We start from the raw sequence: 15787 nt of genomic DNA, 5'->3' as shown, positions 1-15787 counted from the left end.
AAAGTCATCGAGAAGACCGTCAACAAACAACTGACCGCATTCCTTGAGACGAACGGCTCCCTCGACCCATCGCAGTCCGGATTCCGAGTCAACCACAGCACCGAGACCGCCCTCATCGCAGCCACCGACGACATCAGAACCCTGCTTGACAACGGGGAAACTACCGCCCTCATCCTCCTCGACGTATCGGCTGCATTCGACACAGTCTGCCATCGCACCCTAACGACCCACCTCCACCACGCCGGGATCCAAGGAAAGGCCCTGGACTGGATCACCTCCTTCCTCTCCAACAGAACCCAGAGAGTCCGTCTCCCGCCCTTCCGCGCCGCAGCCACCAAGATCATCTGCGGCGTACCCCAAAGTTCCTCACTCAGCCCGACCCTCTTCAACGTCTACATGAGCCTCCTCGCAGCCATCGCACGCAACCACGACCTCAACATCATCTCCTACGCTGACGACACCCAGCTGATCCTCTCCCTCCCCAAAGACCCCGCCACCGCTAAAACCAGCCTCCAGGAAGGAATGAAAGACGTAGCAGAATGGATGAAGCTCAGCCGTCTGAAACTGAACTCAGACAAGACGGAGGTCCTCATCCTCGGACCATCCTCCTCCGCCTGGGACGACTCCTGGTGGCCCTCGGCACTGGGCACCGCCCCCGAACCCACGGACCACGCACGCAACCTGGGCTTCATCCTGGACTCCTCCCTCACGATGACCAAGCAAGTCAACGCCGTATCATCCTCCTGCTTCAACACCCTCCGCATGCTCCGCAAGATCTTTGGGTGGATCCCCACCGGAACCAGAAAGGCGGTCACCCAGGCCCTCGTCACCAGCCGACTAGACTACGGGAACACCCTCTACGCTGGAACCACAGCCAAACTACAGAAAAGACTCCAGCGCATACAGAACGCATCCGCACGACTCATCCTGGACATACCTCGAGACAGCCACATCTCTGCCCACCTGAGAGACCTGCACTGGCTCCCCGTCAGCAAGAGGATCACGTTCAGGCTCCTCACCCACGCACACAAAGCTCTACACAACATGGGCCCCGAATACCTCAACAACCGCCTCACGTTCTACACACCCACCCGCCAGCTCCGCTCCGCCAGCCTCGCCCTAGCCACCGTCCCTCGGATTCGGAGAACCACCACTGGAGGAAGATCATTCTCCTACCTGGCGGCCAGGACGTGGAACTCTCTCCCCACCCACCTACAACTTACCAAGGACCATCTCTCCTTTAGGAAGCTCCTCAAGACCTGGCTCTTCGAGCAGTAGCAGCTCCCCCCCCTCCCCCAGTGCCTTGAGACCCTCACGGGTGAGTAGCGCGCTCTATAAATGTTCATGATTGATTGATTGATTGAGGTACCCCGGAGAGGGAGTTTGCTAGTGCATATAGTGAACACCTTCACTCAGGTAAGACTGGTCCAGGGAATATCATCAATAAGACCAACTACATTTGTGGACAGTTTATAAATCCATCGCTTTTTAAGGATTTATTTGTGAACAGAAGTTGATACAAGACTTAATCAGTTTGAATTTGTTGTAGGTAATGTGATTTGTGATATTTGTTTCATAAACCACAAACCATAAACCACAAAGAGCTAGCTGCCTTAAGGTTCTGGTGTCTGCCACCAAATAGCATTGCTTTGCTTAATATCCATGCATAAAGATACTTACTCAACTTCAGCATTAGAAGATCGCAAGATCAACAATACAATATTTCCCCAAGTTATTTTAGAAACTACTTCAATAGGAAGCAAAACAAATGAGACCAAGAAAGAAGAAATACAATTCAATCTGCAATTACCTGTATTGCTTGAACAAGGCGGTTGCTGAGCTCCAGGGCTGCAGATGCAGTGGAGGTGCCAAAGGAAGCGGCTCCACGCTGCAACCCACGAATTATGCGTCCATCTTTCCGGTACTGCTCGATCGGCATCCAGAACAAGTCTCGAAGACCATGAACTGCAAGAGAGAGGAGAGGAAATTTAGAGAGTGAATTAGGTGGGGAACAGGAATTGCTGGAGTGAGGGCCAAAAAGAAGGCAACAAGAGTGGACAAAGTGTAGAATAGTCATTGTAACTGCCAATAGGATGTCCAAATTGGTCATATTACTTTTACTCTCACCCACACCTTCACCTTATTCCCAATATGTGGAATCTTCCACTGACATCGCTGTGCATGTTCGTGAAGGAGGTGCTAGTGGAGACACTAGTAATTCCCTAAACCTTTCAAGTAATCTAGTCCAAACCAACACCACCAAAGCTTTGACCTCTGGCACCAGTTTGGTAGTGAAACACAATGGCATTGCTTCCAAATATGAACACTTTACTGATTACTCATAGAAGAACTGCTGTTAAGAATTATTTGCATTGTCAAAATTGTTCCTTTTTTTCTTGTCCTGAGAGAAAAAAAAGTAAATATGCTTAATGAACAAGTTACTTATCTTTGGCAAGGCCTTATCTGGTAGAGACCTGATCTAGCGGCAGATTCCTTACCTTTGAATTTTCCAGGCATCTGACTGGTTCCAGAAGATTTTTCTTCGAGCAATACCCTATGTGGCATCGGAAGGTCCCGCATGGCGCCCGCGCCACCTACATAGGTGCCACCTCAGAGCACTGACGGCAGTTACTTTTTTACGACACTCCATGCCAGGAGAATGGCACCATAAAGTGTACTGACATTGGTGTGTTTGAAAACTAGGACCCTGAAAGGAATAAGCCCTGACCCTAGAAACCTGTCCGCAGTTGGGGTGAGGATGGGTGGGCGGTAAGGAATCTGTTGCTAGATCGTGTCGCTACCAGATAAGGCGTTACCGAACGTAAGTAACTTGCTCATCTGATAGACATCTAACTGTAGATTCCTTACCTTTGAATAGATACCCAAGCAATACCATCCCCGGAGAAGGGACTGCAGACAAGTTTACAATAGAAACTCCTGCAGGACTGAGCAGACAAAATGGCCGGCCCTGTGGAATTGACTGTCAAGGCAGAAATGCTTGGTAAATGTGTGCAGGGATGCCCACATTGCCTCCTGACAGATGTGCAGGACTGGAACGCCACCTTGCAACGCCATAGTAACAGCCTTAGCTCTGGTGGAATGAGCTCTTAAGCCTACAGGAGGCTGCTTCTTTGCCATAGCATTGCAAATCTTGACGCAGAAGATGACCCACCGTGAGATGGTCCCCTTCTGCACCGCTCGACCTTTCGTTGCTCCAACGAATCCCACAAAGAGTTGGTCGTCCACCTGGAACTCTTTTGTGCGGTCAAGATAGAACAACAACGCTCTTTTTGGGTCCAGACGGTGGAGTCGCTCTTCTTCTTTAGAGAGATGTGGAGGAGCGTAGAACGTAGGCAAGGTGACCAATTGTCCCACCTGGAATGGCTTTACCACTTTCGGAAGGAAAGAGGCCCTAGAGAAAAGCACCAACTTGTCAGGGAATATTGTCAAGGGAGGCTTGAATGATAAAGCCTGCAGCTCACTGACCCTTCTGGCAGAAGTAATTCCCACCAAAAAGGCTGTTTTGATGATGAGCAGCTGGAGGGGACAATTATGCAAGTGTTCGAAAAGGAGCGCACATGAGGAAGGTGAGAATTAAATTAAGGTCCCACTGAAGCATAATGAAGGGGGAAGGTGGAAACTTATGTACAAGGCCTTTCAGATACCGTTTTTGGGTGCCCAAAGCAGAGCCCTGCTGGGCAAGAGTCAAAATAAAAAGCTAAACATCAGAAAGGGAAGTAAAAAGAGGGTCAAGAGACTCCTCTGTACAATATATTACAAATTTGTTCCATCAGCAGGCGTATACTATTTTGGTGGTGGGACGCCAGGCTGTCAAAATAACATAAAAAACTTCTGGAGCAAGGTGGAATGCAATCAACTACCGTTGCTCAATCTCCACGCAAGAAGGTGTAGAGTTGACAAGTTTAGGTGGAGGACCCTCCCTGCTGCCGCGACAGAAGATCCTTCCGAAGGGGAAGTCTGATCGGAGGATTAAAGCTTATTTGCCGCACCTCAGCATACCAGAGTCTAAGTGCCCAATCTGAAGCCACAAGGATGACTTGGGTCCGGTCGTTTCTGATCTTCTCGAGAACTCTGGGCAGGAGTGGTATGGGCGGAAAGGTATACAGACCTGAGCTCCACTCGAGACGAAATGCGTCTTCGAACGACAGCTGTCTGCGAAACGCCAGCGAGCAAATCTGCTGACACTGCACATTCTTGGCAGTGAACAGATCTAACCAAGGCGCTCCCCGCTTCTGAGAGAGACCTGGGCCACCTCCGGATGGAGATGACAATCGTGATTTGCTAAGCATTGATGGCTGAGTTCATCCACACTGGCATTCAGAGAACCTGTCAGGTGTTGAACCACCAGGGACATGCCCTGCTGTTCCAGCCATGTCCAGAGATGAATGGCCTCTTGACAAAGGGTCCAAAACCCCATCCCGCCCTGTTTGTTGTGGTACCACATGGCAGTGGTGTTGTCTGTGAACACCTGCACTAGCCTCCCCTTGATGCAAGGTAGAAAGGCTTTCAATGCCAGTCAGATCACACGGAGCTCCAGCATGCAGATGTGGAGTCCGGATTCTGATGGAGACCATAGTCCTCTCATCTCTTACTCTCCCAGGTGGCCACCTCATCCCAGGAGTGACGCTTCTGTCATTACTGTAAGATCTGGTTGGGGAAGGGAGAGGGGTCTGCCTCTGACCCAACTGCCGTTCGTTAGCCACCACTGTAGGTCCTTTGCAGTTGCCTCTGAGATCTGGACCATGTCGGAGAGATTCCCCTGATGCTGAACCCACTGGAACTTCAGCTCTCAGAGCAGAGCTCACATATGCCATCTGGCATGCGTCACCAGCAGGATATAGAAGGCCATTAGGCCCAGCAGTCTCAGTCAGTCTCTCCGAAACCCAGGATAGAAACTGAAAAATCTGTATCATAGCCTGAATATCCTGGACGTATGAGTTACTTACCTTCGGTAACGATGTATCTGGTAGAGACGATTCTAGCCACAGATTCCTTCTCCAGACTCCTAGAATTATCCCCAGGCGTGAGACTGGATCCAGAAAACTTGCTTGCTCAGCATCCCTGTGCGCCGGGGGGAGACATCACGCGACTCCGCCCAGGCGTCGTCTGCACACGTGACATCAGGGAAGTCACATAAGTCCCAACCCGGCACGCCTAAGTCAGTTTTCTTCGGAGAACTTTTCCGCGCCACAACGCGGAGCTAGTAGACAAAACTTTGAGACTATAGGAACAGCCTAAAAGGCATGGTGAGGAACAACACCACAAAAAGCAGTGCCCAGCACTGCAGCACCCAAAGGCAGAGAAAGAATAAAGGACAGAGCAGCAACCCTGCGAGGACAGAGACAACCCCTCCCCCCCCCCTCCCAAAACGGGACATATGTAAAAAGGTCACAATAACATACAATCTACAATCCCAACCAAAGACAAGGAAGGGAAACCAGTCGGGGACACACAGGGAATGACAAAACTCGAAGACATCCCCATCAAAGAGTATGACAACCCCCATCAGGAACAAGGGCAGAGGCCCAGCCAAAAGCCCCCAACCTCAAGGATCGCAAAGAGCCAGAAGTACCAACAACCTAACCTCCTATTTGACAACAGGGAAGAAAAAGAAACAGCCTGATAGAAAGAGGGAAAGAACGTACTCATAGAAGACACCGCCGCCCACAGGGAAGCGAGTGCAAAAGACCAAATCACAAGCCCTCGCAGAACGGAGAGGAAGGGCAGGCTGTGAAGGAATCTGCGGCTAGAATCGTCTCTACCAGATACATCGTTACCGAAGGTAAGTAACTCGTACATCTGATAGAGACTACTAGCTGCAGATTCCTTCACGTAGAATAGATACACCCTAGCCATACCCAAGGGGAAGGAGGGTCTGCGAGAGGACCCCACCCACCAGGGCCAAACAGAGGCCTGTACGGGGCCGAGTCCCAAACAGGACGAGGAGCCCCGTCCCCCAGGTAAAGGGAAATGAAGAAGAAGAAGAAGATAGCCTGTCTTCACTCAGCAGAGGAAATAAGGCAAGGCGCAAAGAGGCCAAACACCCCACGCCCACGTGAAGCAACAAAACCTCCACCCAAGGTCAAAAAAGGGGGCACCGAAGGAGAAGAGCAACCTAGAGACTCCAAGGAGAAGAGGCAGAGCAAAGGAAATCCCAAACAGGAGGGCGCCGAAGGAGAAGAGCAACCTAGAGACTCCAAGGAGAAGAGGCAGAGCAAAGGCAATCCCAGAGAGGATGGCGCCAGCAGCAAGAAGCAGGCAGAAGCCGAAAAGGGGCACCCAAGGTCACCCAGGAAGAAGCGTCCAACACCCCGCAGGGACAAAGTGTGCCCGTAAGAGAGTCCAAAAGTTAGGGGCCATCCCCCCACAGGGAAAAGAGGTAAAACCGAGTGCAAGGCCCATTGGAAGCAGCGGAGAAGGCAGGATGACAGTCCCACTAAATCCCAAAGAAGGCACAACGGTGCAGAAAGAACAAGAGGGCGGCACTGGCAAGCTCCGCCAGACACCAGGAACACCACAGAACCAATATTCAAGCAAAAAGGCGAAGAAGAAGGTTGCATCCGCAACATACCATAACGCCACTAAGAGTAGAAGCCCGCAGGCGACCACAACTCCCCAGCACATGCCAGGGCTATTTAACAGCCAACCCTGCCCCACATGGGGCATGTCACATCCCAAGACATGGGAACCTCTTAGGAAGAAACTTCCGCAGCAGAGGACAACAAAAAGAACCGCGGCAAAAGAAAACCCGGCAGGTGGCCTATCAAGCAGCCAGATGGGAAACGCAGAAGGCCCAATCTCAGGCCCAGCATGGTGTGAAAAATCCAAAGGAAAAACACACAGTCAAAAAGGGACTGGCCAGCAGCCAACAGAACCACAACCTCAGCCAGATAACCGGGGCGACCCGCCCCAATGGAAGAACAGCTCCAAGAACCAGAGCAACACGCAGGTCACTGAGGATGAGAAGAAGGAGGGGGGGGGGAGGAGGAGGAGGAGGACGAAGCCCCGCCCAGAACCTCTGGATGGCCGCGTCCGCAGGGGCATGGAACAAAACAGCACCATCGAAGGGAAGGTCCACCAGTCGTTCACGAACATTCTCCGGGAACACGCTGTCCCGAAGCCAGGCATGACGACGAAGGGCCACCGAAGAAGCCATGGCACGACCCAACACCTCCGAGATGTCCAGAGCTCCCGACCATCCAAGACATGGTGTCGCAAGTCCACACAGGCACCCTCCTGAGAAGCAGCAGACATAAGGGACTCCTCCGAGTCCCACAAACAAGAAGTGGCCCTAGCCAAAACACACAGTGTGTTAAGAGCCCGCAGAGCCGCACTGGTCGAGGCAAACATATTGCGCCCCTAGGAGTCCAGCAAGAGTGCCTCCCGTGACGGGGGAGACAACAGCAGCGGCAAAGCAGGAAAGGCAGACTGCAAAAGGGGGCCTCTGGTCGAAGGGTGAAGAGAAAGGCACACGCGGTGCCTGATGGTGGCGGTGCAAAAGGTGCTGGGGCACCGGGTCCCCCATGGCAGGACGTCGCCAAGTCCCCAAGAAAGAAGAATGGAGTGAACCCTCGAAGGGAAGCAAAAGTTTCCTACCACCAGAGCCCTGGTGGAGAACCTCCAAAAGATGATCGGTGGGGAAATGGGCAGTTGGATCACCCATACACAAAATTCCCACAGCCGTGGAAACAGCGCAGGCGAAAGCTGCACCTGCCTCCGTGGGGCTCCGCGGAGAGGAAAGCAGCTCCTCGTTAGGCGACGGCTGCAAACTAAGGCGGCCATCACCCAAGCCAACCGGAGGAAGGAAGGGCCAAGGCCGGACAGAAGGAAGAGGGCCGAGGAGTGGGGGACCTGCGGCTCCTCCGGCGATGACCGCGGTCGTGGGGACGGCGAGGACCCGCCTTTCAACAACGTCGGGGAAAAAGCCATGACACGGCGGCCCGTCTCCGGCGAGGATGACACCAGCAACCGCCGAACCTCTGGAGAAGAGGTGGCGTCCAAAGACGAATCAACGACCCGAAGTCGGCTTGGAGCCGTAGAGTCCGCAACCTGAGGTAAGCCACCTTCTGTGACCGGCGCCGGAGGAGACGCCGAGGCGACCTCTGACACAGCACACGGCGCAAGAGACCGGAGCTGGGCCGGAGCCGGGGTCGCGCCGGAACGGCGCTGACCTGACCTCCGACGAGGCAGCCGCCTGCGTGGAGGGACGCGAAGGGCCCGGGAAAGGACGAGGAGTCCCCCGCCAGCCATGACTCGTGACAGGGCGAGATGGGCCCTCTGCTGACCCCAGTGGCGCTGCCAGGGCCAGTAGCTGCCGGCGCTGTAGCGGCGTCACCTCGGCCTCGGACAAGGACGCCACCTGTCCCGAGGACCGAGGGGGGCTCAGGGGTGCGACCCGAGCCCCGGCGACCTCCCGCGACACCACAGGGACTCCTGCGGAAGTTTGCAGCGAAGCAGAGGCGCCGTGGTCCGAAAGAAGGACCCCCGAAGGGCAGCACCCCAACGGCACCATATCCTCTGAGCCTGGATCTGAACCAGTCGTGCCAGGGCAGGAGCCACCGGCGACGCCGTGGAGGGCCCCGCACACTGCAAGGGATCCGCTGATGTCCCAGGAGGGGAAGGAGGAGGAGGAGAAGCCAGCGAGGCCTGCAAAGCCGCCGCATATGTCTCCATCTGGGCTCTGTACGCCCCCACGCCGGGAAACGGCGGATAAGGGGACGACACGCGGGGTCGCACCTCCCGCAGTGAGCCCATGCCCCCGACTGGCAGGAACCCGACCCTCGGGGACATACTGCGACACTTACCAATAGGTGAGCTGCACTCTTGCGACCTAGAAGAAGATCGAAGTCAGCGAGGGAAGCCGCGGGCCCGAGAACCCTCCGCAGGGGCCGGACGAGGCGCCGATCTGGACACACGAGCCGAAAGAAGTTTCATCCGGTGCTCCCGCCGGGACTTCGGCTTCATCTGCTGGCACGCCTTACAATCAGTGGAGTCGTGGTGCTCCCCCAAACACCACATACAGATGGGATGAGGATCCGTCGCCGACATGAGGCGGCCACACGACGAGCAAGTTTTAAAGCCCGAAGGCATTCGCACACTGTTCCCACACACAGCAATAGCGTAAGGGAAAGGCCTAAACAGGCCCGAGCACAAACCGGATCCGCGTTGTACGCGGAAAAGGAAAAAACTGATGTCGGCGCTGCAGGGTGGGACTTATGTGACCTCGCTGACGTCACGGGCGCGGACGACGTTTGGGTGGAGTCGCGTGATGTCGTACCCCCGTCACGCAGGGATGCTGGGCAAGAAAGTTTTCCGGATCCAGTCTCACGCCTGGGGATAATTCTACGTGAAGGAATCTGCGGCTAGTAGTCTCTATAAGATTTGCAGTTCAGGAGGATCAGCCAGAAACGGCACTCTGCCTAGAACAGCTCAGATGAAAGGGAACATCTGAGAGGGAGTCGGGGGTGATTTCGGCATGTTGACAGTGAACCCCCTCAAATGCAGAAGGTCCTCCATAGCCTGGAAGTGGGAGACCGTAAACTGCAGGTAGCGGCGATGGGCAGGTAGGACAGGATGTGAAAACAGACGTCCTGCAAGTCCAATGCTACTATCCAGTCTGCTGGGTCTAGGGCAGACAAGACCTTAGCCAAAGTGAGCACCTTGAACTTCTCCTTCTTGAGGAAGTAGTTGAGGGGGTCAAAGATTTAGGATAGGACGAAGACACTTGTCCTTATTGGGGACCAGAAAGAAGCAGGAATAGCAACCACAGACTACTTCTGACACCAGAACCTTCTCTATGGCTCCCTTGGCCAAGACAGCCATGACTTCCTTGCGGAGCAGAGACAAATGATCCTCTGTCAGCCGGTCAGGCATAGAGGGAGGGTAAATCTAGAAGGGGAGGGAGTAGCTCCTTCGTATGATCTGCAGACCCACCTGTCCGATGTTAGAGACTGCCAGTGGTGGAGGTGATGGCAGATCCTCACACCAACTGGATGCACATGATCTAAAAGGTCAAAATGAGAAGAGTCTGGAGGCTGTAACTGCCTGGGGGTGGCGGCTGAACAAGACTGCTGGCTACCTGACCCACAAGGATGGTAGAAACTGCGTCCTCTTTCATGCAGAGGCTGGAAAGCTTTTGCGGCTCTGTGCCTGGGATAGGGTTGGCATGGTTGAAAGTCCCTTCTGTGGCCATGAAAGGAGCGAAAGGCAGACAGGGGAAGTTGGGCAGCCTAGAGGCCCAAGGACTTGGCCGTTGGCCTTGAGTCCTTAAAGAGGCTGAGTCTGCCTTGTCTCCGAAGAGACAGGTGTCATAGAAGGGTATGTCCATGAGGGAAGCCTGAACATCCGCCGAAAAGCCAGATGTTGTCCGCCAGTGGTGGCATCGGAGGGCCACTATCAACAGAACTGCTCTGCTCAGAGTCTGTCATGTCCAAGTCACAGAGTATAGTGTACTTTGCTGTGTCTCTCCAGTCTGTAACTGACCGCTGGCATCACCCAGTTCCTCACACCAGTCCATATGCTGCTCATAAGGCTGGTTTTATAAAAGGTCCAGAGACCATTCACATTCCTCCCTGAAGCCTAGCCCTTCGGAATAGGGCTCAGGCTCTGACCTAGGACCCGGGGGGGTCCTGTTGGCGCCGGAATCAGTGTTGGCCGATGTGGCTCCGGCTTGTCGGGGATCCCAATGGGGCTGGTGCTGCCGGCACCATCGATGTAGGGGCAGACGCCGGGGAAGGTCACAGTAGAATCACCTGTGCTAGTCCAGATCCATGGGGAACCCGCTGGAGGCAACATCGTGGAACCAGATGAGGCCTCCTCTGACCCAGACAGTGCACTGGAGGGGTCAGGCTGCTAAAACATAAGGTGCATAGTCTCATTAAATTATTTAATTTGAGCAGGGGTCACTCTGGCGCCCGGAAAATTGGGAAGGCGCTGAACAGTCCCAGGCGTAGCTTCCAAGAAATGAGGCCTCGAACGCTGATGTTCCGTCGTCATGTTGAACGGTGGACGAGGAGTAGTCCAATTGCACTTCGACTTCTTGTGTTTTTTATGCATCTTAACTGAGTGCCTCAACGTTTTCTAGTGGGATGAAGGAGGACTTCAGACTCCTGTCCTACCGTGAACTGCAGGCAAAGAAATATGAAAATTGGCATCCTACAGGTCCAATGCTACCATCCAGTCTCCAGGGTCTAACCCAGACAGAACCTTAGCAACAGTTAGCATCTCGAATTTCTCCTTCCTCAGGATGGCAATAAGCGGGCACAGATCTAATATAGGGTGGAGGCCTCCCTTCTTCTTTAGCACCAGAATGTAGCAGGAATAGCAATCACAACCTACTTTGATGCTGTCACCCTCTCAATGGCTCCTTTGGCCAAAAGAGCCAGTACTTCTTGGTGCAACAAGGAGAGGTGGTCCTCACTAAGCTGATCTGAGGAAGGTGGCCAAGTCTGCGGGGTTTCTACGAGTGGAAGGGCATAACCCCACTGGACAATTTGAAGCACACACTTGTCTGAAGTTATATGTTGACATTGGGGCTAGTGTGTTGTTGCACAGGCATACTAAAGGGGCTTGGAGGCTGATATCGGGCCTTGGTTCCCACAGGACTTGTGGGAGTCACGTTTGTGGCCACAAAAAGACTGGGATGCCTGCTGGCTCTGCTGGAAAGGACACGGTTGGTAGTCCCTACCATAGCCATGGTAGAAGCAAAAGGAAGAATGAGGTTGGCATGGGGCAATGGCATGCCCCAATGACCAGGCTGTGACCCTACTCTTCTTGAAGCACAGAATTGACTTTGTCACCAAACAGGCAAGTGCAATTGAAAGGTATGTCCAAAAAGGATGCCTGGACATCCCCTAAAAAGCAAGATGATCTCAGCCAGGCATGGAGGCAGAGCGCCACTGATGAAGCAATGGCCATCCAGTGAGTCTGTTGTGTCCAGTTCGCATCTGATAGCGAACTTTGCTGAAACCATGCCATTTGGGACAGCATGGTTCAGGATGGTTCGGGCCTCCTCCAAGACCATAGGCAGCATTGCACAACAGAGTCCCATACAGTGTGCTATATCAGCCCAAGACACAAGTGGTGTTCACTGACCACAGTGGAAAGCTGGCGAACAGAAAATCCTCTTCCCTAAGGTATCCAGCCTCTTGAATTCCCTTTCTGGTGGAGTGGTAGGAAATGTACCAGGATTCACTCTGGATATTGAAGCCTGCACCACCAGGTTCTCAGGAGTGCGGTGCTGGGTGTGCAAAGCTGAGTCCCCAGGAGCGACATGAAATTGTCCTATGCACTGGGGTTCCCGTGCACAGCTTGGCTCAGGCCCCAAGCAGGACTTCAGAGAGGGCTCCGCTGAAGGCCAATAGGTGTTCTGTGTAGAATAAACCTGGCTAAAGTACCTCTGTCGAGACACTGGTAATGACCTATGCAGAGGGCAGCTGAAAGTTGAGGACTTCAGCTGCCCTTCTCACCACCATAACAAAGGAAGTCCCTACTTTCGTAGCCACACAGGAGGAGAGAGCAGGCCAGTGTCTGGTGAGGTATCCAGACCACTGACATCCACCATTCACTTGTGCCAAAGGGTCCTCATGGGGAAGAAGGTAACCATATGGATCCTCAGGCCCACCCTAACCAAAATCCCCACAAGGTCTGTCAAGGACAGGAGGCACTGTCTCCGACCTGGGCAATCATTGTGGCCCATCCAGGTCGCGCTGATGTTAACTTTAAATGATGCTGGTAGGGCTCTGTGGCGGAGTCTGAAAAGATTATGGAGTCGGTGGCGACGGGAACACACCATGGGACCGAACCCCGGATTCACAACTGGAGTTGGTCCAGAACTAGGAACGGATCCTGAGGGTCCGACTAGCACAGGCAAACCTGTCGGTGGGAGTCCAGTCAGGGCACCTCCCAGACCCGTGAAGCCCAAAGACACTCCAGAGAGGTCCACATGCTCAAATATGAGTTGGGCGGTGGTCGCTCCAGCAAATTCAGGGAGGCATTGAGAAAAGCCGGGCTCTGGCTCCACAGCTGGAGTGCTGAACCAGCGCTCCAACTTGTGGGACTGTTCCTGTGCCTCGTTTGATAACGTGGACTAGTGTGGTGAGGTCAAAGAGTCTTTTGACTTCTTAGATTATTTGTGCTTGTGGGACTTACCCGACAACGACTTCAGCTGCAATGAAGACCGACTGGAATGATTCTGAGAGCGGGTGAGGCCCTTCCACACAACCGGGACATGCTCATGAATTGACTTAGGATTCATGGTGCAGTGGTCGGGACAGTTCATAGAGTTGTGGACAGCTCCAGGCATCACAGACAAACCAGAGGGGGAGTCCATCACAGATATTTGCCTTTGATAGGCCCCACTGGGTTTAAAACCCACTGGTTTCTTAGGGGACACCCGTAGCATAATGGAAGCAGAATGCAAAAAAATATTTACACAAATGTTGAAAAATTTCTCAAACATTGATTGCGAATCCTCCCTGTTGGCAAAGAAAGAAAAGAACTGAAGTCAGCACAGTTGAGTCGCACCTATACAGGCACCCCACACGTCACATCTGGCATGTCCGATGTCTACAGGGAGCCGTTTGATGCCATTTACTGGGGTGCAGGGGTACTGTTCAAGATTTTCTGGATCTATTCTGACAATTGGGGAATAGTCTAAGGTAAGGAATGTGCTCTCTTCATATCAGATAAAAGTTTCAAATCATTATATTAAAGAATACCACTGCTTGGACTTTATATTTATTGTGAGTGAAACATGTGTTGCCTAACCTAATTATTCTGACCCCCACTTCTCCAAGAATAAGCCTGAACCGTTCAACCATGCTACCACCAGAAAAACAAGCTTAAAGAAGAGGTGTGTGGCTAATCAGGGAGCTTGCTTGGTGCCTGGTTCCTGTATTTCCAAGTACCACTGCAGTACTTGTTATAAGGATTGTCTAACTGCTCTCGAGTCACACATGCCTGAACGAAATAGCCAACAGGAGCAGCAACTTTCCAGTTTCTGGCTCATCCTATTTGATCTTTAACTGTAACCACTACAGGAGCTACATTGGTCCTATGGTTTTAAGATACTCTTATATGCGGGCCATACTCTGCTTTTGCTCAAGTTTGATCAACAGAACAGCAAATCATTTGAACACCTAGGAAATTGTCTCACTGCCACCCAAAGCTGGATGAGCAAGAATCAAAAGGTGAGAAGACAGAGGTTCTGTTTAATACAGAGGATTAGGCCAGCTAGATGAGCAGACTATGGCCTGATACAATATGCTTTCCACCAGTACCATCTTTCAGAGGCTCTAACATGATTCCCAATGAAGCAACAACTTCTCTGCAAGTCACATCATTTGTCCATCCAGTCCAGCACAAGACACATCTACTATCTAGGGAGGTTTGCCACAAGACCTCTGAGAAATGGCGATTTGCGTGTGCTGGTACTGCCAGGATTCTGACATGCTTCCTGTGGTATATCACAACTGGAGAGAAAGAGAAATATAAACAGGTCATGCCCTCCAGGTTTAAATATAACCAGACCAACAACGCCAAGTCACTATAAGAGCTTTTTTGGAGGGGGTGCCCTACCATAATCTCACAAGATGTGGGAAAAATAACTTCACTCACGACTTCTCCTGGCATGCTTCATAATAGGCAATTTTCATCACTATAATAGGTAAATACCACCATGACAGACTCAACCGTTGATGGGAGTTCTTAGATAAATACATTTTTCGATTATTGCAGGGATCCAATTCAGAGTTAAAAATATCTTGAGATATACCTTGGAATTATTCTTTAATGATGGGTATCTTAGAAATGATTAAAAACTAAACAAACTTGGGTATCGAATGAGGTATAATATTCATCCACCCATGTAATTATGCCAGCATGTTTCGGCAAAGTGGGATGCCCATTCGGGTCTCTGGCTGTAGTCACGGCTACTCTGGTCCCTGCCTAAATATGCATTCATACCATGCAGTTATAATGAGGCCTAAAGCTCTCACCTTCCTGGATCTCTTCTATCAGAGGTGAACCTGTGGAAATAATTTTCACATTGGAGAGATAGAGAAATCATGAAAAATATGTTTTATCATCGAAGTAGGGCACTCATCCAAGATGTGCAGATATTGCACAATTCTCTTTCCACTTATAGAATAAAAGGAGCAAAGGACCCCAACCAAGTCTCTGTTGAACTTAAACTGTGTTACACTGTGGGTAAAGTGCAGATCAGTGAAAATCCACTACAAAAGCACACTCCACTCGTGAGCATGCCTAGGTGTTAATTGATAAAAAGGCGGTGTTATTATTCTACTCACTTGCCCTAAACTACGGGTGTTGGGGATTTTGCTGATCAGATCCAGGAGACATTCCCCTGTAGTCACACACTTCTAGTTGGGGAGAATGGAAAAGCAAGGTACAAACAAGGAATCCTTTTCTCATTAGGGGACCATCAAATTATGCCATTTCCTGATAGAGATAAGTATTCGTTCCTTCATTCAAGGATGTATGGTTATACAGGGTTGATTTGGTGTTCTTCTTTTGTAAACATTCTATATAAACAATATACAGAAGAACAAGTGAGGCATGTGAAACAGACATAGTTAGTGCTCAAAGCATTGTCACTTCTTTTTGTAAAGCCTGAATTTGTATTATAATGAGCAACAGTTGTAATGCTTTTTTACCTGGGTATATACTGGGTCTTGTATAATGTGCCACTAGTGAAAGAGATGGACAAGTACTGCCCTCTCGCACTACAACGTACATTACTCTGTTA

General features: G+C 51.7%; 1 protein-coding gene across 1 annotated transcript in view; it reads right to left on the bottom strand.

Annotated features, from left to right (window-relative positions):
* The window catches only part of ATG2A (autophagy related 2A), a 2561659-nt gene that overhangs the window by 167110 nt on the left and 2378762 nt on the right, over nucleotides 1-15787 (bottom strand). Inside the window, exon 40 of the mRNA XM_085625535.1 lies at nucleotides 1811-1965. Within this exon, the coding sequence (XP_085481661.1) occupies nucleotides 1811-1965 (155 nt within the window). The remainder of the gene's footprint in view (nucleotides 1-1810; nucleotides 1966-15787) is intronic.

The sequence above is a fragment of the Triturus cristatus genome, chromosome 9 (assembly GCF_964204655.1).
Source record: "Triturus cristatus chromosome 9, aTriCri1.1, whole genome shotgun sequence".
Taxonomy (NCBI): Eukaryota; Metazoa; Chordata; class Amphibia; order Caudata; family Salamandridae; genus Triturus; species Triturus cristatus.
This window is presented reverse-complemented; position numbering and strand designations above follow the sequence as displayed.